The sequence below is a fragment of the Globicephala melas genome, chromosome 2, assembly GCF_963455315.2.
Source record: "Globicephala melas chromosome 2, mGloMel1.2, whole genome shotgun sequence".
NCBI lineage: Eukaryota > Metazoa > Chordata > Mammalia > Artiodactyla > Delphinidae > Globicephala > Globicephala melas.
Window position 1 is genome coordinate 112644848 of NC_083315.2, and position 24094 is coordinate 112668941.

The 24094-nt window shown below is 37.9% G+C and overlaps 1 protein-coding gene across 11 annotated transcripts in view; it reads left to right on the forward strand.

Annotated features, from left to right (window-relative positions):
• NPAS3 (neuronal PAS domain protein 3) overlaps positions 1-24094 on the forward strand; it is an 870998-nt gene that overhangs the window by 424440 nt on the left and 422464 nt on the right. For 9 of the 11 annotated variants that reach the window (XM_060294729.1, XM_060294731.1, XM_060294732.1 and 6 more), the window contains one exon: positions 1762-1844. In XM_060294729.1, coding sequence (XP_060150712.1) covers positions 1762-1844 — 83 coding nt within the window. The remainder of the gene's footprint in view (positions 1-1761; positions 1845-24094) is intronic. The other 2 variants (XM_060294730.1, XM_060294733.1) reach the window with 1 other exon arrangement.

Below are 24094 nucleotides of genomic sequence, written 5' to 3' on the forward strand. Positions count from 1 at the left end.
CATAATGTGCAATTAACACTCTAGAAACTGAAAACAGTATTCAGCAAGACAGCTGCATTATCAAAAATGCCAAAGGAGTTTTGAAGGGAGTAATGTGCATGTTAGAATAGGAAATTAATCAGAAATGCCACACACCCAGTAGTACTGTCTTAAGTACATCTTAGATTAAAAATTTAAAAATCATATGTCTATGCTTACAGTAATGATTAGTCTTAGGATAGAAAACTGATTTTTCTATTTTAAGAATATTAGTTGTGTGTTTTGCTTCTGAAGCAAATGAAGAATTTGGAATTGAAATCTTTAAGATCCCTTCCAACTGGAATATTCTTTGATAATAATCACTCTTCAATTATATTTTATAAATTTTCCCATTGAAAATAATGCCCCTTTTATTTCTTCTTGCTAGTGATAATGATACTTACCACTCATGCTATTTTCAAAGTGCCTTTCAGACCTGGCAGACATTAGCTTTCAATTGCAGGGGTAAACTGCCTATTTTGCACAGCACAATAATCATAAGTACATTTATATTATAATCCCTACTAAGCTATGGATCCAACTGACTGACTTAGTAACTGAAACGAAGCAGAATTATCCCAGCAGCATTTTGCTGGAATTTTCTTGTCAACTAGCTGAAAGTGTTTTGAGAAGTAAGAAAGTAGGGGATTTGATTTTATTTTCAATTTATAGTGTCTAGGTTTGAGAGAATAGAGGTTTGTCATACAATTTTTTAAGAAAAGCAGGAAGACATAAAGAATGTACTTGTTGGAAATATGGAAAAGTTCAGAATATTTTTGTTCATAAATTACTGGAAAGCAAATTGATTTTTATGTTTGAGAACTTTTTGAAACAGGGAAAAGAGCCAGAACAGATTCAAAAGCAAATTGTGATCCCATTCCAAAAAAAAAAATTGTAAAGAGAAGGCCCTCAATTTTGGATCCCCAAATATCATTCATTAAGCTCTTTTGTTAGGGGTTGGGAGGCCCTTCGGGTGTATGTGCCTGCAGACAGCACATGTAGGGTATGCCAGGAAGAGAAAGACAAACTATAAGTTAGTAGGAGAACAGAAGAATACAGATAAGAAAACAGTCACAGACCTGCAGGACACATGCTGGGCAAGCATCCACCTGGGCTCCCTGTAGGTCCTGTAGGAATAGTTACATGTGAATATTCAGTAAATATGAAATCCAGCCATCCTGAGACACTTAACACTAGTGCAAACGGTCATTAATGAGACTCTCTTAGCCGACATGTTGTGCTTATTAAATTATGATAAAGTTATTGCATTAGAACATTTAAAAAGTCCTGTTTGCTTTTTTCTAGCCTAGAGGATATTAAACATTCAGGTTTCTCTGGGAGGAAAAGGCAATACGTATATGCTTTAAAAATAACAATAGCTAAATTTTAAGAAAAACAGTTTACCAATTTATTTTAAAAGAGTGCGAACATTCATATTTGTTTTGTTTTTTTGCTCCAGTGTAGGAAAAATAGTTCAAAAAGGAAAAGAAAATTGTTTTAAGTCTGGATATGATTTTTAATGTTTGTAGAAGTTGATATTCTGAGATGGAAATTCACCCTAGGCTCTGATTTTGCTCAAGCAACTCAGAACCAGAGTTAACACTGGGTTGTGTTTCTCTCAGATGTCTTTGATATAGTAGCTGTCTAGTGATACAGTTACAGAGAAATGAAGCTGAAGGTGTAAATCAGAGCCCCAACTTAATTTTTTTTTCTTTCTTTCTTTTCTTTTCTTTTTCTTTTAAGTTATAGGTGCACAGCGAAGGAGAAGCCCCAGTGCACTGGCCATTGAAGTATTTGAAGCACATTTGGGAAGTCACATTTTGCAGGTACCTTTAAATGAAAAAGAAACTTGCTTATATTTTACTAAGAAAAATCCATATGTTTAGTCTTTTTATAAAAATGTCTTTTATTGCAGCTATGTTTATGACTGTTGCTATTTTATCTTGGAATTCTGAAATTCTTATGAATTTATATTTTTCTTTTTAGAAAGCCATCCCTTGAGAGCATATTAATGAGAAAGGGAGGGCAAGTATTATTTGTGCTATAATAACTGAGATGAATTGCACTACTCAGTTGATGCACAATGTATAGTAGCTGGCTGTTCCCAGAATGATTGTGTGTGCTGCATTTGTAAGTGGACATATGCGTGTGTCTTTGGAGCTATATATTGTTTTTGGAAGAGCAAAGAAGTTTTGTTGTGAAAGTAGTGTGACATTTTTATGTGTTGTCAAATTTCAGTTGTTCTTTGCTTGAGTTTGTATTCATAAGTGCTTCCAGTCCTAATGTTTGTTTCCCCAAATAACAGTCTCTGTCAGGGTGAGATGTTAGAGTACATTTTTAAGTAAAAGGAGACAAATAGTAATAATTTGATTTTTTTCCAGTGACTTTCATGACAAATAAATGTGAGGGTGACTAGGGTGGACCTGTAGTTATTTACTCTTGGAGAAAATTGATCACAAACTTAGCACCTCACTTACTCAAAACTTGTTCTCTTAAAACTTTGCCATCAATCTGACCCATCTTCCTTAATCCACGGGGTAATTGTTCTACGTTGTTTCTGTTTCCAGGATAAATGTTGCCCTTGCCAAAGCTTTTTTTCTTTACCATGTAAAATACATTTTTAACGTGGAATTAGAGAAGCAGACACATGTGGGATGTTTAGGCATCTTATTTGAAAAAGATGGTTATGTTTTTCTTAGATGAGATTTGGGGTAAAAATAAAGCTAAACTCCAGATTCCTGTCCATTCAGAGTAATTTTTTGTTAAAAAAAAGACCTCTGTGGTGCTTTCATTTTCTAGATAGCCAAAAGTAGTACTGAATCTACCATATTATTTCTGACAATATGTACCTTAGAAAACTGCTATCATCACATGTCCATGGTCAAATTAGAGTGGTTCTCCTAAATGGTTCCTTGGCTGGCAGCTTCAGTATCACCTGAGACACTTGTTCAAAGGACAAATTCCTGAGCCTCTCCTGGACCTAGTAAATCAGGATCTTCAGGGTGAAATCCAGGAATTTGTTATTTTTAGTAACCCTTTGAGATAATTTTGATGTTTTATTAGGTCTGAGATGTCACAATTCACATTTGCAAATTTAAGGCCCTGAAAAGTCTTACTTTTTTTTTTTTTTATTTCGATATTTCTCATTTCTCCCGTAATATCTGTTAACATCCCGTAGAACTGATGTTTCTTGAACTACACCTTGGGAGATGCTATTCTATTGTGCACATAAAGTTTTGAATTACCTTTGCAGTAGATTAGGTTCGGGGATACAGAGAGGATATTTCTTTCTAAAACTTTGAATTTTTATTTCCCTCTTTTCTGTGCATTTTTGTGCATAATCTCCTTTATAAGTTTTGTATGAGTGATACCATATATACCACTGTCCCTCTGTATTTGTGGGGGATTGGTTTCAGGACCCCTGTGGATACCAAAATCTGTGGCTGCTCGAGTCCCTTATATAAAATGGCATAGAATTTGTGTATAACCTACGCATGTCCTCTTATATACTTTAAATCATCTCTAGATTACTTGTAATACCTAATAACATGTGAATGCTATATAGATTGTTGGTAGCATGTGGCAAGTTTAGATTTTTCTTTGTGGAGCTTTCTGGATTTTTTTCGAAGATCTTTGATCCGTGTTGGTTGAATCTGTGGATATGTATGGCCAACTGTACATTGTTAGATTCTGATGTGATCCAGGATGACTCCTATTTCTATTCTGACGCAGTCAGTGCGTAAGACTTTGTCAGTGAGAGAAATGGTTCAAACAGTATTCTATCATCCTGTAAATGCTCTCTGGAAATCTTGAGTTCAGCATTCTGTAGGGAGGCGGACTTAGGAGCTGCAAGAATTTGAAACTAATTTAAAACACAAAACTTAGGAATTTGAATGGAACATAAGCTCAGTGAGAGCAATGTAGAGTTATAATATAGGATGGCTGTCCCCAGTGCCAGTTCAACATTGGGCTCCACTGAGAGAGCAGAGGATCTAGATGAGGCTGCTGAGCTCTCTGCTCTTTGGTTTGGTCACACCCGCCTTAGACAACACTCTTCAAGAGAAACATAGACAGCTGGATGTCATTTGGAGTGGAATAACTAGATGTGTTTTGTGAACTAGAAATCGTGTCACATGAGATGTGGCAAAGGGCTTGGTGAAGCTACGTGTGGAAAACACGTGGCATAAAAAGGACATTAATATCCTCTCTATCTATCTGAAGGCCTCATGCCCAAAGAAAAAAAACAAACAAAAAAAAGGATTAGATCCGTTCTGTGCAGCTTCAGAGTGTAGAAAGAAGAGAAAGGGGTGAAAATTGAATAGAAAAAAAAATCACCTTCATATAACAAAAGTTGCAAATAGGGCTGTCTATATCTCCAACATGCTCAAAGCCTTTAGCCTTAGGAGAAGTATAGGTGGCTTGGTAAGGATGCTTTCAAGAAAGTCAGACATACAAGTGTGGTTGCCCTAGATAGTCTTGAAATTGTCATAGAAACTAGAAATTCCTATCATTAGATTCTAAAACCAAAGTTTATGGAGGGGAAGAACTGTATATGCTCTTCAAAATGATATGCTAGAATTGTAGGCAGGAAGGGGTTGGGAAGTAGTAGTAACAAGAAGGGCTTCCTTTAAGCTATCTGGTTAGATATCTTTCCTCCTAGCAGGATAACTCTTGAACCCATAGATCTGTGTCTGTACCACATTCAAAGTATCTCAGTAGTCTGCTAGGGTAAGATGATTTCCTTATTTTCCTTCAGGAGGTTCCAAAGTTGAATCTGGTTGATTCGTGGGCACTGGGATGAATTCTTTCTTCCTTCCTTCTCTCCTACCATTCTTTCATTTGCAAATATCTGAAAAAAACCCTGTGTGGTCAACAAGGTAGGCGTGGTCTATAATATCACAGTTTATCATCATTACAAAAAAAGAAAAAAATAGTAACAACAGAATTTGCTGTAGTAGGCACATGGCTGCTCTCCTTAACTAGCTTGCAATCATTTGGTTAAAGAACCAGGAGGCTTCATAAAGTGAGAAGCATCACAGTGGTCAAGTGCTATGGGGCTGCGAAAGAGCGAGGCTCTGAATTTGCCACAAGGCATCAGAGAAGACGTCTCAAGTTGTTGATGGCTGAATAGGAGTTTATTAGGCAAATACAATGGAAGAATATTGCAATCAAAGAAATGTCGAACACAAAGGCATGGGGGCAAGTCATAATAGATCTTGTTTGGGGACTGTTAAGCTGTTCAATTTGATGGCTGTTTTACATGCACAGGGGAGCATGTAAGAGATAAAGATGGAGAACTTATGATCCATATTGCACAGGCCCAGTGAGCCAAGCCAGGATTCTATAACCAGCAATGAGCCTGTGGAGAACGCTTTCATACAAGAGTGACAAGGTAAATATTTGGTTTGTTTCTGGAGTTATTATTAAAATACAGTCTAGGAAGCCTTTGGGTTGTGAGAGGCTATTATAAAGAGACCATTTAGGAAATTATTACAACAGTCCAAATGAAGATCTTATCCAAGATAGAAGCTCTATGAATGGAGACATGGTATGGAATTGGGATAGAATTATTGGCACATGGTATGAGTTAGATATGAAAGGCTAGGGAATGATAGGAGTTAACAATGACCACAGGTTTTCTAGACTGGTAACTAGCTACCTAATGATACTCTTGCCTGAGAGAGGTTGAAAGGGATATCCTCTTACATAGCCAAGTCCGTAAGAGGTAAGCAGTTGGAAACCAGAGTCTGATCCTCTAGAGCAAAATCAAGGCAAGGGGTAAAAATAGGGCTGGGGATTACTGATCACTAGTGTGTAGATGAATGGTAGTTCACATCAAGCAGTGAGTTGCAGACCGGTGGAAATGATATGGAACAAAGAGAGAAAAGGGTTGAGGAGAGGCAACCCCGTATATATCATCACTTTAAGATGCAAGTAGAAAATGAGAAAGGAGTAGACAGAAAGATAAGAGGAAACCACAGGATTTGATTTTGCTTAAGGAAGGAGTATCAAGGTGACTGAGGATATAAATCCTTCAGTAGGGTAACCACTGAAGAGATGTCATGGGTTTTGTCAATTAAAACAATTGCAGTAAAAATTTAGGTGCAGAAGACAAACCGAAAGAGTGATAGAAGTAGAAGTGTCTGGATGTTTGCGGTAAAGGATGGATGGGAGATGAGAAGGTAGTGTTACAGGAAAATTTTGTATTTAATGTTGTTTAGAGTATGTTTATATTTCTGAGATTCATGGGGTCAAGCATTGGTCAATGATATGCTCTTTAGCAATCAACTTTTTAAAAATCAATATCTAGTGGTCATGTCTGCATTAGGAAAGGATAAGCTTTCATTATTATTAATGGCTATATGCCATTCCATACTGTGGATGTATCATAATTAACCATTTTTTTTGTCATTGAGTATTTTGATTATACCTATAAGCTTGCATTTCTAATGAAAATACCAAGGGAAGTATGTTTTAATTAGAAAAGGCCTAATCCAGTTTGATTTTGGCTTAAATTTATCGAATTTTTGGTATGTATTAAGTTCTATGTACTGTGCTACTCTGCTTATATCATCAGTTAATACTTACAATATGTACCTGTGAGACAGGTGCTCTGATTGCACGTCTTACAATTGAGTAAACTAAGATTTCTTAGAAAACTCACATAACTGACTGACATTCACATGGCTACTTAAGTGAGAGCTGAATTTGAACCTAGGATGTTAGATTATAAATACTTGCCAAGAAATGATGACATTTTAAAAGACAATGGTAATAAAAGGAAAGAATTTATATTTGGAGTGAACAGGATTAGGGATCTGATGGAATTGGAGGGTAAAATAGAGATCAGTTCTGAACACCAGGATGGGGCTCAGGAAATACCTGGGTATTCTCTGCACCAGGTGGCAAGCCTCCCTGTTCCTCATGCCCCCAGTGATGTTTCGTGGAACAGTGTGCTAAGGACCCCTTGGTGTAGAGAGCTGGGGGTGGGGGATGAAGACAGACTCCTTAATTTTTGATCCATCCATTCTGTGGGCTACAATATATGTGTTTGCTGTGTGCATCTTATTAGCCATATATTCTCTTAGGAAAAATTAGAAAGTTTGGTGGATCCTTTAAAATGTGACTTCTTTCCTCCTGAGAGGGGAAAAGAAAGAAACATAATGGTGATTCTGTCAATATAAAAATCAACTGTTGCAAAGTTATTTTCCGATTTAATGATCCAATACCAGTGTATGTAGGCAAGGCCATCGCCCAACCTGTGTACTGTGTAATTCTGGGACCACCATTCACATCATATACACAAAAACCTCACTACTGACTGTGACCCTTAGTAGCCCCAGTGAACCTGTAGCTCTTTCAGGCATGGATTTCAGGACAGGGGCATCTTCTGCAGGAGAGGTGAGGCATTCAAGGGATGTCAGCCTTGCAGCTGCACAACTATGAGGTGTAGGCACTGGGCCTGAGTCAAGGCGTTTATTTGACTTTATTCTTCTTTGACTCTTATTAGAGGAACAGGAGGGCAAGGGGTCAAGATTGAGAACTGTGCTATTTGTGACAGGCTAAGTAAAAATCTAAGAACTTTAGGTCATTATGTGAAATCTTTCCTGAATATAGTACTTGTGACTAAGCACTAATTTGGTTCCTGCTTTAAAAGCTTTCTTTAGGCATTATTGTTCTCACTTCATGATTCCTTAATATTAAAAATATGAGTGGATATTTACTTTTACTTTTCCAGTTTAGAGACCAGATAGAATATTCATATTTTACTTCATCAAAGTTAACGAAACAGAAAATGGTAACAAATATCATCTTCGTAACTCATAAAATTAACTAGGGGAATGACTTTCCCTTAGGTGCCAGATTTATGAATGGAGTGCTTTAATTATTTGCATGCCCTTAGCAGAAGGGTTTAAGTTATTTTTTTCATTCTGTAAATAAAGCTTATATAACTGTTATATGAAATTGTGGTATTGTTTTTGCATACTCCATAGTAATGCCACTTTACTTACCTCACAGGTGTCAAAACAAAGCAATCAGATCAAACCTTGTATGTGGAAGATCTTTAGGATTTATATTTGTATTCATTGTGAGCACATTATGGTGAACTACAGATAGGATATGTTATATACCTGACATTGAGTAATTCATATCATTACTAATAACTATTACTTATAAACTGAAGGATGGTTTTTATCCATAACTAGTTTTGGATATTACGATAAATGAAATTTTGTGAGTTGGATGAATACAATCATAAGGACCCACACTTTTGTATATAAATGGTACAGAACTAAAATTATTATTTAAATGAAGTCTTGGGAGAATAAAAATATTCTATAAGAAATGCCTTAAAGGGAGATAATGGTGGAAGTGTGGCATCCCAGTGTTAGTTTTGGATTTGTCTATGTTGCATGAACCCTCCTATATCTGTTATTGACTCTGCATTATTTCTGGGTATTAAGACATTTTTTTATTACTGTTGTGGCATTCAAACCCCATAAATGAAAGAGAATACCATGTGCAGACCCTTTGAGGAAGACCAAGAGAGACTCACCAAGAACATTCCAGTATTACAGCATAGCACCTGAGGGTCTCTGCCTGGGAGTGCACAGAAAAGGCTGGGCAGAGAAGTCGCACGACCGCCTGTCTTCCTCAGCATAATTAGGGAAATAATTGTTCTTGAAAGGATTAGTTTTTGGTAGAACAACTCTCTTGTAGAAGACGGATATGGGCATCACCTTAGCAGAATAGTTTAACTAAAGTATGTATTTTCTTAAAATGGTGAAAAAGAGGGGAACTCAAATGTAGCTATTTTTCTATTTGATAAACAAAGTCGTCAGAGGTTTGTGTGCGTTAATATGGACGATGCCAAAGATCTCAGTGAAATGTCAGATTCGATCATGTGGTTTTTCTTTCTCGTAACACCTTCAACCATGGAATAGAGAGTAGAAGTGAAAGAAGAGCCTAGATTTAAAAGAGGATGTTATGGATGAGATGTAGAATAAAATAAAATTAGGATTGACATTTAAATATCTATGTTTCCATTTTTAGTCATATTTTGAAGATCGCTTAAGGGCATACCCTGGAATCATGGTTGGTCTACATACTATTTTGGCCCTGCAGAATTCTTGTTTGACAAATGAGAACGTATAGATTCTCTCCTGGAAATATTTAAAAATTTGGGTTAGTGTAGTAAGGAAAACAAAATGAAAACATCTTGTGACGTTTTGTATCTTTGCTATCGTTTAAGTATTTCTAGCCACAGCACTGCTTCAGTATCTGAGACCCACTCAATTGTAGGAGACTAAGAAGATCCTTTAGAGAAAGTAGACGTATAGGCAAAAGAGCTACTTACCACTGTGTTGGAGTGGGGCTGGAGAATGCCAAATCTGTTATTAGCATCTTCTGTCATCTCATTCAGCAAGAGACAGTAAAGGTAGACTAGTACAATTCAAACATCTGGACAAAGAAAAGTGAATAATACCTAAAACAGCTCCAAAACTGACTAATACAAACATAAAAATTATTACGTAAGTTGCTGCCTAGCCAAGTCAACATTCGTTTTACATTTGATGGCAGTGTTTTCAAAAGACTTCTGTGAGAGGGAATATGTTAAGTGTATTTTCTGTCTTATTGATGAATTGGTATTTTATCCTTATTTATTATTTTATCGGAACTTATAAGTATCAAAGAAACGATCATCTCTTACTCCTTATGGCCCTTGTTGGCAAAGTGGTATCCTGCCGGACATCAGTTCTAAAATAAAATAAAATTCAACTAGTAGAGGCATTCTCTAGCTGTAAAAGAGGAAAGAGAAAAAGGTTAGTGACCCTGCAGTTTCCCAATGATCCAGAATGGTAAGAAAATGTAAAACTAAATATAGAAAAAGAGAAAGTTAGTGAATATATTTGCATATGCAGATTAGCTTAATTGATACTGCTTGCCTCTACAGGGATTTTTCATTACAAACTGGAGTGCTACATTGTTCAGCTCATATTGAGTAATTTAGTAACTAATGAGACCAGTTTGCACTAATTTGCATATGATAAATGAGCTTAATTGCAGTAAATAACTTGGAGGCATAATTACTTAATTTTCCTGTGTTGCACGGCTTTTAAGTTCACGTATGAACAACTCAAGATAATTTTGCATATTTAAATTAGTTGCTTTTAAATTTTCTTGAACAACAAAAAAAAGGAACACACCTTATCAATTGAGCTGTAAAACAATTGGATGTAAGGCTTAGAGTATTTTTATTTAAAAGAAAAAAGGAAAACAAAGAAAAGCAGAAATTTGTCCATTGTTCTCTCTAATATCTTTACCTCAGATAAGATGTCAGCACTGACATTAGGAAAATGTTTTTCACGTTGGAAGTTAATTCACAACTTCTATTAGTAACTGGCCTGGGTGTAAACTGAAGTGTATATATGAGTGAATCATAACTTTTGAAATAGGGTTTATTAAAAAGATGTGTTTTGTCCCTTATCTAATTTGACAAACCAATATCAGAGGAGTCAGTTGGATCTGCCATCTGCAATGTGCCTATTTCTAAGTTGCTGGGCTTGGATGAAGCAAACACCGCTCTGACCTTAGCATGTATTTTCTATCTAGATTAATGTTTCGTCCTTATGAAATTGGTTTCATTGGAGATTCTCGGTGTGGTTTGCCAAGAATTATCTCACTGGTCTTCACATGAACTCAAGAATGTATGTTTTATCAAATCTCCATTTGCAAAATTGAAAAACTGAAGCACACAGAGGGTGATGACTAAACCATTATTTCATAATACTATATTGCCTTAGAATTTCACTTTGAGGGGAAAAAGGATAAGTTATTCAAGATTAACTTCTTAAGTCAGATAAAATCATATTCATGATTATAAGAAAATATTTTATGGTTGTGAAAATTTTAAAGCTGTCACTTAAAAAGTCGTTGATTCTTTAACTCATTGTATAAAAAACAGAAGGGGACGTTAGGGTTATTCATTTGCCACAATCTGGAAAAATAACTCCTGAAACTTTTCTTGAAAAGGCTCAAATCCATTAAATTCGGTATAAGCATCCTATATCTTTCAGAGATGGGCCAAAGCAAGTGCTAATAGTAGTATATCTCAAGTGGAAAATTTGGGTCCTTCATGTAATAGGTGCTCAAGAAGTAACAGATGAATAAATGAATGAACAAATCATTCTTACCAAAGTCACATTTAATCCTAGAACTAAGGCCTCCTCTCACCTCTGTGTTCCCAGCCCCGTCTTTATCCATTTTTTCTAGGTGTGTGACAGAGTACGGCAGATTCTTTTCGTGCATGCATTTTGGCATCCAACCAACTTGAGCTCACATCCTGATGTGCCCACTTATTAATTATGAAACCTAAGACAGTCTCTTGCCCTCTCTAAGCCTCAGTTTCTTCATCTTTAAAATGGAGAAAACAGTAGTAGAAGTTTTCCCGACAGGCATGTTGTGAGGATTGAAGGAGATAGTATAGTTAAACACACTTAGTATAGAACCTGGCATGTAGAATGTGTTTAATAAACATCTGCTAGTATTTCTGTGTGTTCTGTAGTCCAAAATAATGGCCAAGCTTTTAAAGAAAAATGTTCATGCTTAGCGGGAGCATTACCACACAGGAATTAAGGATCATTATCAATAAAACCCTCTTAGGTTTAAAGCAAGGTAAATAATTTTCATTGAACACAACCTAAACTATCTGTTTACATAAGTGGTATTTATATTTGGTAGTGTATACTGGTTTACAGTAAAATTTTAAAATTTGGTAGTAAGAATATATTTTCACCTTGGGAATGAAAATCCTTTTATAACAACTGAAGGAGTTGTCAGAATAATCTCATTAGCAATCTAGAAGCAACTAGAAAAAGTAGAGTTTGTAAAGTGACTCCGGATGCGACATTTCTTTTAGACCAAAATGTGATATGCCATTACCCTTCTCATCATGCTGTACAGTCTCCTCGATTTGCTTAGAAAAATGGGAATTAGCAGCCAATAAGAAGTCCAGAAGAGCAAGAAGATAGAAGCAGCCATCAACACGGCTATAAATTATGTTGAAGAGACATTGACGCGCATATATGATTCTCCTCGTGCACATTGCACAAAGTCCATCATCTGTCATGCCAGAAAGGGCTCCTTTCCGCATCAAGAGCAGAAGGGAGGCCTTCCCAGGAGAATGTTCATGATGGTGTGTTGTATATATGTGGCAGGTACAGATCCCTTTGGGTTTTCATGTACCTTACTAATTTGCATGGTAATCATGTGTCATCATTCACAGAGAAGTAGTGTGAGAGGTGTGGGTAAGGAGAAGAGGTTTGAGGTAACTGTTACTGTGGAGGAAACTGTGGTTTTGGTCACATGACTGCAACTAGTACTAATTATAACTGGGGACTTCCTAGTCACAATATTGATTATCCTAGGTAGGCAGGATCTAGGAAAATGAGACAATGAATTTAAAAATCCTAAGCTTCAGTTTAGTAAATATTTACTGAGTACCTAGTTTGCATCAGAGGCTAGGGAAAGTATCAGGATACAAAGGTGAGTCATGGTTTTGCCTCTCAACATTCCCACTGTGAATAGAGAAGACCAAAAACAGACCAGCATAATTCAGTGTAACATAGACTAGTGGCTTTGAATCCCTGCTCTTAGTTATGTAGACTTGGGCAGTTTATTTAAACTCTCTAAGCCTGAGTTTCCTCAACCCCGAATGGAGATGGTAGCAGTTCTTACCTCAGAGACGGCTGTGAGAATTACGGACGGGGTACTCGCACAGTGCCTGGCACATAGTGAGCGTTCTGCAAAAGTTGGCTGGCACTGCACCCTGGAAGTACCAGGAGAGAATCAGGTCACCCAGCTTGGGGCTGGTCAATGAGCACTTTCTGTGGCTACAAACTTAAAATTACACAGTTCACCCACCACACACACACCCCTTTTAAGTTTGGTTTTCATGTGGGTCTCAGTGGGGGTAGTTTGAGGGTCCTAGCCTCACACATACGTTCGCCTAGTGTGGTCCCATACAGTAAGACTGTGGCAGGGGAGGAAAATAGGGCAGCAGTATCATTGTGGTTGGGCAGCCTGTGTCTGGTACCTGCTGATAGGAAGATTGTTTGCAAGGTATGGGAACGTATCTTTAATTCTTTCTCAAGCGCTAAGGGTGGCCAACTTATTTGGAGATTAAAGGGGAACAGAAAGATACTTGCAATTTTCAAAGTGGATGGAGGGGCTTCCCTGGTGGCGCAGTGGTTGAGTCCGCCTGCCGATGCAGGGGACACGGGTTCGTGCCCCGGTCCGGGAAGATCCCACATGCCGCGGAGCGGCTGGGCCCGTGAGCCATGGCCACTGGGCCTGTGCATCTGGAGCCTGTGCTCCGCAACGGGAGAGGCCACAGCAGTGAGAGGCCCGCGTACAACAACAACAAAAAAAGTGGATGGAGGTCTTAGAAAATCTTAGGGTTACATGTCAAATATGAATATGAATAATTCCCTGATGATAAAGATATTTGCAAATCTGGGACCGATTCTTGTTCTTTTGGCCTTAGAATAGTCCTTGGTGTAGTAAACATTATATTCTTGTCGCCAGCATCAGCTAGGAATGACATAGAATAGAGTGACACCAGCTGATTATCGTCTATTAGGGACCCAAAACTCAGTCAGTACGGCTAAGGTTGCTTTCTCATCTGAATCTCAAGAACTTCATAAGTCTTTTGGGTTTGAGGAAAGTTTGGGGGTGGGAGCTCGGTGGGTAATGTGCCTTGTTTCCCAAACTAAGGTGATGGCAGACATCTGTGAGCATCCAGGAACAGCAGTATTCTACAAAACACACTTAGGGAAAGTCTGGCTTAGAAGAATCGAATCCAAATTAGTTTAAGGTATTTTTTAAAATCTCTAAATAAAATAAGAGCTAAATTGAATGCATAACTGAACAATTTTTATACAATAATGTCACATCTGTAATCTACTTCACTAGTTTTTTTTCCAGAGAATTTTATTTTATTATTTTAATTTTTATTTTATATTGGATTATGCAGCTGATTTACAATGTTGTGTCAGTTTCAGGTGTACACCAAAGTGATTCAGTTACATATATACATACATCTATTCTTTTTCCAATTCTTTTCCAATATAGGTTATTATAGAGTATTGAGTGGGGTTCCCTGTGCTATACAGTAGGTCCTTGTTGATTCCACTAGCTTTTTTAAAACAAAGATTATTACAGAAGAATCTTCCATATGTAATTGTCCCTCTTTGTGTGTGTTTGTGAACATGTGCACATGTGTGGTCAAATTTTTAAAAAGCCTTTTTTTTTTAACTGTACAAAGTAAAAAAACAAAGAAAAAAAGAAGGAATATGTTGAAAGGTCAAAAAATACAGGCAAGCAAAATCAAGAAAATAAAAATCAAATATTTCTCCGTCATCAGAGGTTCTGTTTCATTTGATTATCCGTAAATCAACCAAAATGGGATTGTGATCCTACCAGGCTCCATCCTCTCTCAGCTGCAGGCAGGTGCCTGTGAGCCAGCCCAGGAGCTGGATCGCATGTTCCCTGATCACCAAGATTCCAGCTGTTTTTATTAACGTCTGGTAGCACCTTGTGAATATCACTTCCTGGATACTTGCCAACTCAGGATCTGATGATTTAGGACTGCAAGGTAAGGAATTCATGTGACAGTGTTATATTGTGTTGGCAGAATAGAACTCTGCCTAAGAAAAGAAAAAGTCATACCGTTTGCTTTATCTCTGTGGGGAAAAATAAGCATTAGGGTAAATTAGTTGAAAATACTATAAACATGTATTATTCTGGTTGAATAAAATATGTAACTGATGGTTGGATTGCCCACAGAGAAGAGCCTAGTCAGATTCCCATGAGGCCAGATAACTGCTACAGGAATTGTCAGGTCAGAGCAGCTGTTTTCCTCATTTCTAAAGATATAAAAAATGCAGGTGACCTTTTAGGCCACCAGAAAAATGCCCTCTGAAATAATCCACTCTCATACTTCATTTTAGGGTGATACAATGTTTTAGTAAATTTAGTCTGGTATAGAGATTAGACCAAGGGTAGAATTGACCTAAAGAAACAAAAAATTCTTTTTTTGTAAGTAGGAAGCCTGTGAGTTCTACATAAATACAAAGGCAAATGATAATATCAATGACTATTTTAATTGCATCTTTAATCCATAAGGATAGTTCAATGACATTTTAAATTATACTTTTAGAATTGTAGTCACATAGAAGATAAAACTCAGTAACTATTTAATAATGCATAGTAAGATCAACTGTATCCTCTCTTGACATCACATTTAGGTGGACTGAATGTAAAAGTCCAATCCAGAATTTAGATAGCATTTAATCTTCTGGAAGGCATTGTTGGGTCTTTCTAAATATAAGGTACCCAGGCCTGGTTCTTTGAGTTGGTACCAGTTATCTCTACTGAATGATTAATTCCACTAGATTCTCAGCTAAACTGTATTATTTTTTTGCAAGGAATTGGATTGTTGCAGATCAAACTGTTCTCAGTACTAGAAGGTTACTGATCAGTTTGGGGAATTTATGCTACGGATTGTTTACTAATTGGTAATCATTTAACCTGGTTACACTTGAAGACTACAGTATGGTTAGGTTGTTTTTAGTGGGGAACAATTTCACACCAAAATAAAACAATCCCTTCTCAGGACACATCTTCTACTGAAATTGGCGGGATACCTCAGTCACTACTGCTCATTGTGACTGTTAAGTATCTGAAGGATTCCATTTGAATAATGGAACTTAGGTATAGAGAAGACTCATTCTGCTAAGAACATATGAAAGTAAGGAACTTCCAGATTCTCTAAAATCGAAAGATTAAAACTGTATACAAGCAGAAAGTCATCTGATCCTTGTTCCCTGGGTACAGATTTAAAATACAGAACTATACAAAAGTTTGGGGAATAATAACATTGTATTAGCACACATTTGTTGAGACTTCATCCGTATCAGGCACTCAGTGAGTGAGCTGCTCACACGCATGATCTCGATTGGTTCTCTCACCCGTCTTTTGAGTTAGATACTGTTATTATTTCCATCTGAAGGATGAAGAAACTGAAGTTCAGAGTGGGGAATTGACTTGCTTAAGGACCTGCAGCTGTTATTAGCTGCCACAGCTGGGATTGGAACCCAGAAACGGAAGTGGGAAAGAGACAGAGAAAGGAATTATAAGGGAAATATTAGGTATTAAATTGTTTTACAGTTGAACTTTTTCAAGTGGCATACTTTAAGCTATGGTTTGAATGGAAACTAGAGGACATGCACTTTTGTTTAATAAAGAAATATTTGCCCTGAGCAGAAGACAACATTTTAAAGCTTGTCATTTCATTTCTGGGAAAGTATTTGAGGAAAATGACATGGCTCAGCCCTGTTTGCTAACCATTTTGTTGTCTCCTGCTGAGACTTGCCATTTCCATAGCCAGTGGGCTGAATTGAATCAGACAGAAGCAATAGGTCATTAACAGAAATGGAGACTTGGGGCAGCCTGCAGAGGCTGAAAGAGAGGCAAAATCATTTTGGGCCACATCAACAAATCTGTGTCTAATAGCATCTCATGCAACTATGTTTGGAAAGGTTAGCCTGATTTTCAGAGAAACTTGAGAAGCTTTAAAAAGCACAAAGTAATTTTTCCCCAAAGCGTGCCATGCTTAACATGAAAATATGAGTAGGAGAGGATGCTCTACTTGTTTCCACATGCTGCATTTCCCCCTTTAGTCACACTCATTGAAAATAACTGTTTAAAATCCATTTAGTTAAAAAAAAAATCCAGGCTTTATTTTTCTACCAATATCTGCATTAACCTTGAGATCTTTAACTTGTAGCATTCATCCAAATGGAGATTATATTATTTATTTTGATGAATATCTTAATTATTTGTGTTTTCTCAACGCTTGGAGATTCTTCTGGATTATTGAAATTGGGGTTGGGAGGAGAGGTTTTGCCACCGATATGACTGCCCATAATTTTTGGTATTGGTGAGGCTATTCATCTTAGAAAATATGTATAACTAGCCTCCTCTGAAATGTAGACCAATTTAGCAGGGGCAGGAAAAATACAGGCCCTGACTGTTGACATTGAACAAGTATTCAATGTGTGCCTGCTATAATAAGGCACACTAAATACAGATTTGGGGAATATTTAGATGTTGTTCCTTCTCTCAAAGAATTTCTAATGAACTTTTGTATCCTAATCTGGAATGATAGGTGCAGGTCTAGAGGCAGGATCCTAAATTCCAATGACTGCATTTACAATTGAGTAAAACTTAGGAAATACAATACCATTTTCAGGGCCAGCTATCATTCATATGCTTAAAAATTCCCCCATTTAGTTATACATGAACAAACCCATGTGTGGTTTTAGGGGAAAAAATTCCAAAATGATTGCATGTGTGTCTTCTACTAGATCATAAGAAACTCAAAGATGGGAATCATGTCTTGTTCATCTTTGTGTCTTCTGCTCTGAGTCAGTACTTGTAGTACATTTGTAGAAGGACTTAAATTTGTGTAAAGAATTCATGTAACTTCTAACAGATTGATCATTAGTTGTCTCTTATGTTTTGGACAGCATTATTAAGTCAGCGATACTAAATGATTCCAAGATGTATTCTTATCACTTGCAGACATTTACATGCTGGGCTCCTGGTAGGGTTAATGCATTACGTACCCAAGTCCCCGTCCACCAATGTGAGAACGTCCTTCTCAGCCAAGAGGTCATTAAAGAAAACAGTCCCATCATAATGTCATTTTCCCCTTAATCTTCTGATTACTTACATTTGGTTTGGTCCTAATTAGGAATACCTTTAATTGCTTTATCACAGTGATGATTAACTGTGCCCAAGTCAAACCTCTTTGAAAGAAAGGACAAGTCCTTCTAAAGGCTTGTGCATGATTGCACTTAGGAAGAATATTAAACAAAGGAATAGAAGTGTTCCAACTTCGTGAAGGCTGGTCGGCCCTTCTACATTCCTAAAATACTCAGGGGTGATTTTTATTCCCGAGTTTTTGAGAACTGGAAAAACTTAACCTTCTGGGTTTTTCCCCAATATGTTGTAATCTGCTGCCTTATTTACATGAATCATTCTTCCAGAAGACAGTATTAGGAGTAAAATACATGCCAGCTGTTCTCTAGAGTGTTAAAAAAAAAAAAAAACCAAAAAGCAAAATAAACTTTGAGATCGGCATGCCATCACTGAAGGAGTAAATGGCCGTTTGTCTTTGTTTTCCATTTATGTGTGTAAGATAGCAATGATTGAGATTTTTCATATTTTATAAATTAGGTTTAAAACACCAAATACAAGTTACTTCTTGCTGAAATGCTTGGTCGCAATCAGGTTCATTTTAAGCGATGTGTAATGGTTGATAAAAGTGGCTCAGTTTCATTGTTAAATGAAAGCACCAACCTTAGGATACTCAAAGAATTAAGACCTTGAGATTGTGTATTTTAAGTCTGCATTTTGATTCAATTTTTCTAAAATGGACAGACTTTGAGATTTTAATTTATTTTGAGATCAAATTATTGCAATTTAAAGTCAGCACACCGTATTATTTTAAAGTTTCTGTGTCTTTTAAAACAATCTCATGGTACAATATTTATTTCAATCTTACATTTTATGTCCTTCACAGAAATATCAGGTATATGTATTACATTGGCATCTATCGCCCAGCAATTTAATTGATGGAGTTCATATCAGTCAAACAAAGCTCATTTCTCCCAGGTCTTTCTCACGGAGGTGTGGGCCACTCACTGCACGTCAGGGTGGAGGGTCTGTTCATCCCTTGCTGAGGAGTAGGTTTGGTCTGAGGAGAAGCAAGGGTCTTTGCTTTGGGAAAGCTAGCACAGATGAGCAGCAGGAAACGTCACTGTCAGTTTATTATCAAGCTATTCTTTCTTCCTGGAGGAAGGCTTTAGCACTTTTAATCTATAATGATTCACACTTGAGAAGCATCTCTTTTTCTCATTTTGTTACACCCACCTGGAAGGAAACTTGCGTTCATCCGGTGGCTCATTTGCAAAGGAGCGAGTGAAGAGAGGTGATGTATAGATGAAGACCCTCCCTTGCTGTTTCTCAGGGTAGGTGCCTGTGACACACACCTGTTCCAGTGCTGTGGGGAAGCTGCCACAGAATCAGAGAAACACTCACACAAATGTATCTGCCACTGCGCATGTTCTTTTCATGCTAATTGCCTCTGTTGGAAACTTGGTGCGTGTAAGTATAAACTTACCTAGACCTGTTTTAGACACTGCACCCTATGTTTCTAGTCAATGGAGGTTAAAATTAACAATTGAAGAAATAGCACCGATACTTTTTCAGATTTCCCTTGGTAGACTTTGGTACAAAAGCTGACAAAACAGGTAAATTCCCGGTGTGCTGCGGTGTAAGGTGATTATCTAGCTTGTTGTTTTCAAACGCACTGAAATCTAGGAAGTGCCAATGAGCGTAACAGGGCGGTAGCAGACTGGCCCCCAGCAGAGAAACAATCAGGTCTAGCAGAACATTCAGCTGTGGGACCAGGAGAGAAAAGCTGACATCCAGATGCCAGCGCTTTGGAAATCTTATCTGGAGTTGCACATATGGGTCCTGCATCTGCTCTGGTTATGCCAGCAGTCGGCATCCAAGTTGACACAGCTACCACGGTATAAGCAGGCAGAAGCACAGCTATATGTCTGGGTCTCTCTGCTAAGACAGCTGTCAAAAGCGGTGATGTTGGCCTTACGATAGCTAGTTTTCAGAGGACCAGTGTGGGCTCTTTGAGTGACAGATTTTAAGCGCCCTAGATGAGTCATTTCTGAATGGCCATCGTTGGAGGAAGGTGGCAGGGGGGAAGCAGGTCTACACAGATAAGCGTGTGCGCACAGTGAACACATATATGATGGTGCTTTTTCTCTGGCCAGCATAATAGTGCTCAAGGACAAGTAGGACCAATGATTTTGGACAATGATTTAAATCAGTGCATGGTAAGTAAACTCTTGATGTACATATTCTACCGTAGACATTTGGTTAATCTAATAGTGACAGTAAACAACCTTTTCCTGTTTTAGGTGAAAAAAAGAGAGGCTTAGTCCATACAAAATTGAGTATATACCTTTCAATAAGCACGTTTCTTATCTCAGCATAATTACCCCAATAGGAAGCTGAGTGACTGAACATAAACAATTCATGTTTTCATCTCTTTCATTCCTCGGAACCCTTCGTAAAAAGAGAAAAAAATTATCTCAAGGTAGTATCTTGAACAAGAATGACAAATGGGCACGTTTGCACTGGGGGCCAATTTCTGTATCTACTTTCAATTCCAAACATTTGTTTATGTAACCTTCTATCTTTATTGAAATCATCAATTCCTGGTGGATAACTGGTTAGGTATAAGAAAAAAGAACGATTTGTTCCTTTTTACTTTTCTCTGTATTGGAAACCTGTTGGAAACGTCTCAACAGTGTTGGAGACGTTTGTTAAATTGCATTGTTTATTATAATAACTTTCCAGTTGAGTTGTAACACCATTTACTAAGCTTTAAACATGATTGTAGAAGTTCGCAGACTTCGCAAGACAATACATTAACAGTGACGGACATTAATGGGAATCACGTGGGTATTGTCACATACTGTTCATGACGATGTATTCCAACTTCTCTTTTGCAACTAGATGATCTGTGAAGAAAGTACGCGCTCTTAGCATTAATGGCATTCTAGGTCATTCTTAAATGTGTTTTGTCGGTCTTGGCTGCGGTCACATCTGTGGTATTCCTGTTGATCTAATGTGTGCTGCCAGGGTTGATTTAGTCTGGCCCCTTGATCTTAGCTTGGAAGCATTTATGTTGAGGAGAAGAAACCAACAAGGAACCTGGACCTCAAATGACTTGCCTCTCAAGCTAGGAAACGGGCCTTGGCTTCAGAACTTTTACTTTGATGTAATGCAAAGTTTCACACATATTTATACACCTTTCCTACCCAGAGTTTGGTCTGTGCAACATCAGATGAATAATGGTCATTTTCTAGCTGTCTCGGGATTGTATGCCCTAGAATATCCTGTCCCTGAGAGGAATGGCTGTCCCAGCTTCCATGAAGGCAACCCGGTATTTGGGGTTGGGTGTTTAGGGTAGTACTTGGCCCAAGTAAAGAAAAAATATAGTGTCTCCTCCATCTCTACCTCTAATGCTGGCAAAATTCAGAGGCCTGGAGTTTACCCAGGGAGAACCTCTGTGCTGCTGTCCAGCCACAGTATTGGATTATCCATTTTTCTGACCTAAATGATTGGTAACGGTGGGGAGATTCCCCCAGCATATCGCACATTCTATGTAACTCAGGAGGCCAACCGGACAAGTTCAGCTCAGGCATCCCAGAGGCAGAAGTTTAATTGCCTAGGGGCTGCCTGCACTTGCCCCTAAGTCCTACAGAGAGGGCAGGGCAAGGGGGGAAGAGCTATGGGAAGGGGCAGTGCCAAGTGGTCCCCCACAGTCCCCAGAGTGAAGGGTTGGTGTGGTGGTAGGTTCCACATCACAAGTGCCTCTCAGTGAAATGATTGTTTGTTCACCACTCATTTGCATGGTAATCCATTGCATGGGCATTTATGTAATTATTTACTGAGTACTAGACCCTGCAATTAGATGCTGCAAATGCCAAGAAATAATGAATGCCCTTGTTCTTGTGAACTTCTCCAGTCAGGCTAGGGAAGCAAATACTAAGAAATAAAGCTAAGAAATAAAGTCATGGAAAATTCAGAGCAAAGGAAACCATGGGGAGAAGGCTTGAGTTCTGCACTGAGAATCAGAGAAGGTGCCAACAGGCAGTGTGATCCTTGAGCAGGGCTTGGTGGGTAAGTGTGGTTCTACCAAGTAGAAAAGGATAGAAAGACACCCCAGGTGGAGAGAATGGCGTGACCAGATGTTTGGGGCTTTTCAAAGATGTAAGAAGTGGTTCTGTGGGGATAGAGCCTGGGGACTATAGAAAAGTTAATGTTGGAATTCTAGTCTTTTTTTTTCTTATTTATTTATTATTTTATTGGAGTATAGTTGATGTACAATGTTGTGTTAGTTTCAGGTGTACAGCAAAGTAAATCAGTTATACATATATCACTCTTTTTTAGATTCTTTTCCCACATAGACCATTAGAGAGTATTGAGTAGAGTTCCCTGTGTTATACAGTAGGTCCTCATTAGTTATCTATTTATGTGTAGTAGTGTGTGTATGTCAGTCCCAATCTCCCAATTTATCCCCTCCTTCCCCCTTGGTAACCATAAGTTTGTTTTCTACATCTGTAACTCTATTTCTGTTTTGTAGATAAGTTCATTTGTGCCCTATTTTTTAGATTCCACATATAAGCATTGTTGTATAGTATTTGTCTTTCTCTGTCTGACTTCACTCAGTATGACAGTCTCTAGGTCCATTCATGTTGCTGCAAATGGCATTATTTTGTTCTTTTTATGGCTGAGTAATATTCCATTGCATATATGTATCACATCTTCTTTATCCATTCCTCTGTCGATGGACATTTAGTTGCTTCCATATCCTGGCTCTATTTACTATTACTCTATTTATACTATTTACTGTTGTAAATAGTGCTGCAGTGAACACCGGGGTACATGTATATTTTCGAAAAAACATTTATTGAGTGCTTGTTTTGTGCTAGTCCAGAGCTGGACTCTGGGGATATTAATGAGTAAGACCCCTCCCTCCTTCAAGGAACATACGGTATAAGGGAGAGGGATATTCACATAGTGATTTCAGCATGGTGGGTAAAAAGAGGGTCAAGAGACAAGTCTAGATAGAATGTCAGGTTGAAATCAAATGCCAGTGCTTAGGGGTTGGACTTTACCCCAAGGCAGTGGGGAGCCATGAAAAAATTGAATCTGAAGGTATAGTTGGAATCTCCCTGGGAGTGACTAGGAGAGGAAAGAGAACCTGCCGGCAGGGGGAACAACCGGCAGCAGTTGGGATAGTCTCAGGCGAAGGTGATGAACTTGAACTGCGAGGTGACGGTGAGATTGCAATGGAGACAGAGCTGGGAGATGTTTCAGAAAAAAAGCATCTTATTCTGCTTTACAGACTGGGAAACTGAAGTTTATAAAAGTTAAGTAGCTCATAGAAATAGCAGATGATAGAGCTGAAATTAGAACCCAGACAACCTGATAGGGAGATTGTGCTCTGTGCAGTAGTTAAGAGAAGGGGATCTCACGTCTTAAGACAGATTTTCATCATATCTATTTCACAGGACTGCTGTGAGAATTAAATAATATAATCCATGACAAGCCCTTTGTGCAATGCCTAGCAAATAGTAAGGGCTTCAAATCTGATACCTTCATTACCGTTCTCATCATCATCATTATTGTAACACTTTGTCCCTCATCTCGCCTTTATGGGGCGCATCACCCCTGCTTATGCAGTAGACTCTTAAGGGACGATTCTGCAAAAGGCACTGCAGAGTATTCTGTCCTTAAAAGGGCCAATGTCTTGGTGTTGTGCAAGGTATAGAACATACTCTTGGCAACGCTGTATAAAGAGGTAAATAATGATAACACCTTAAAACAAGTGAGGCATCATTATTAATTCATTTGGGATATAAACATGTTAGTCATTGGGAACAAATGTCACAAAATATTCTACTATGGGTACTTCATTTTAGAAATTATATATACTTTTAATAATGACAAAGTCACTTCTCTCAAGAACCCTTCGAAACCAGCTTTACCACAGGGCAAGTAGAACCTGCCATAAGAATGCAATCAGGATAATTCCCTGGCCTTCCTGGTCACCCTCAAAATCTGGACGTTATTAGAAAAGGAACTTCATATTAAGTGTTATGTTCAACCTGAAAAGTGAAAGAATTGGACACCTCAGGTTGAGTCTTTCCTTCATCTTGTCATTCACAAAGTGGCACTGCTGCAGCCCTTGTATCAAGTAGGGCTGGAGTGATTTTAGCAGAGACTACCACAATCTTAATTTTATGGAATAAATTTTAGTGTGACATTAAGAGGAAGCAGAGAGGTTAACTTTATCTTTATTATGCTTCATCCTAGGAAAAAACAAGCTTTATATTTGTTTTGCATTTAATTTTAG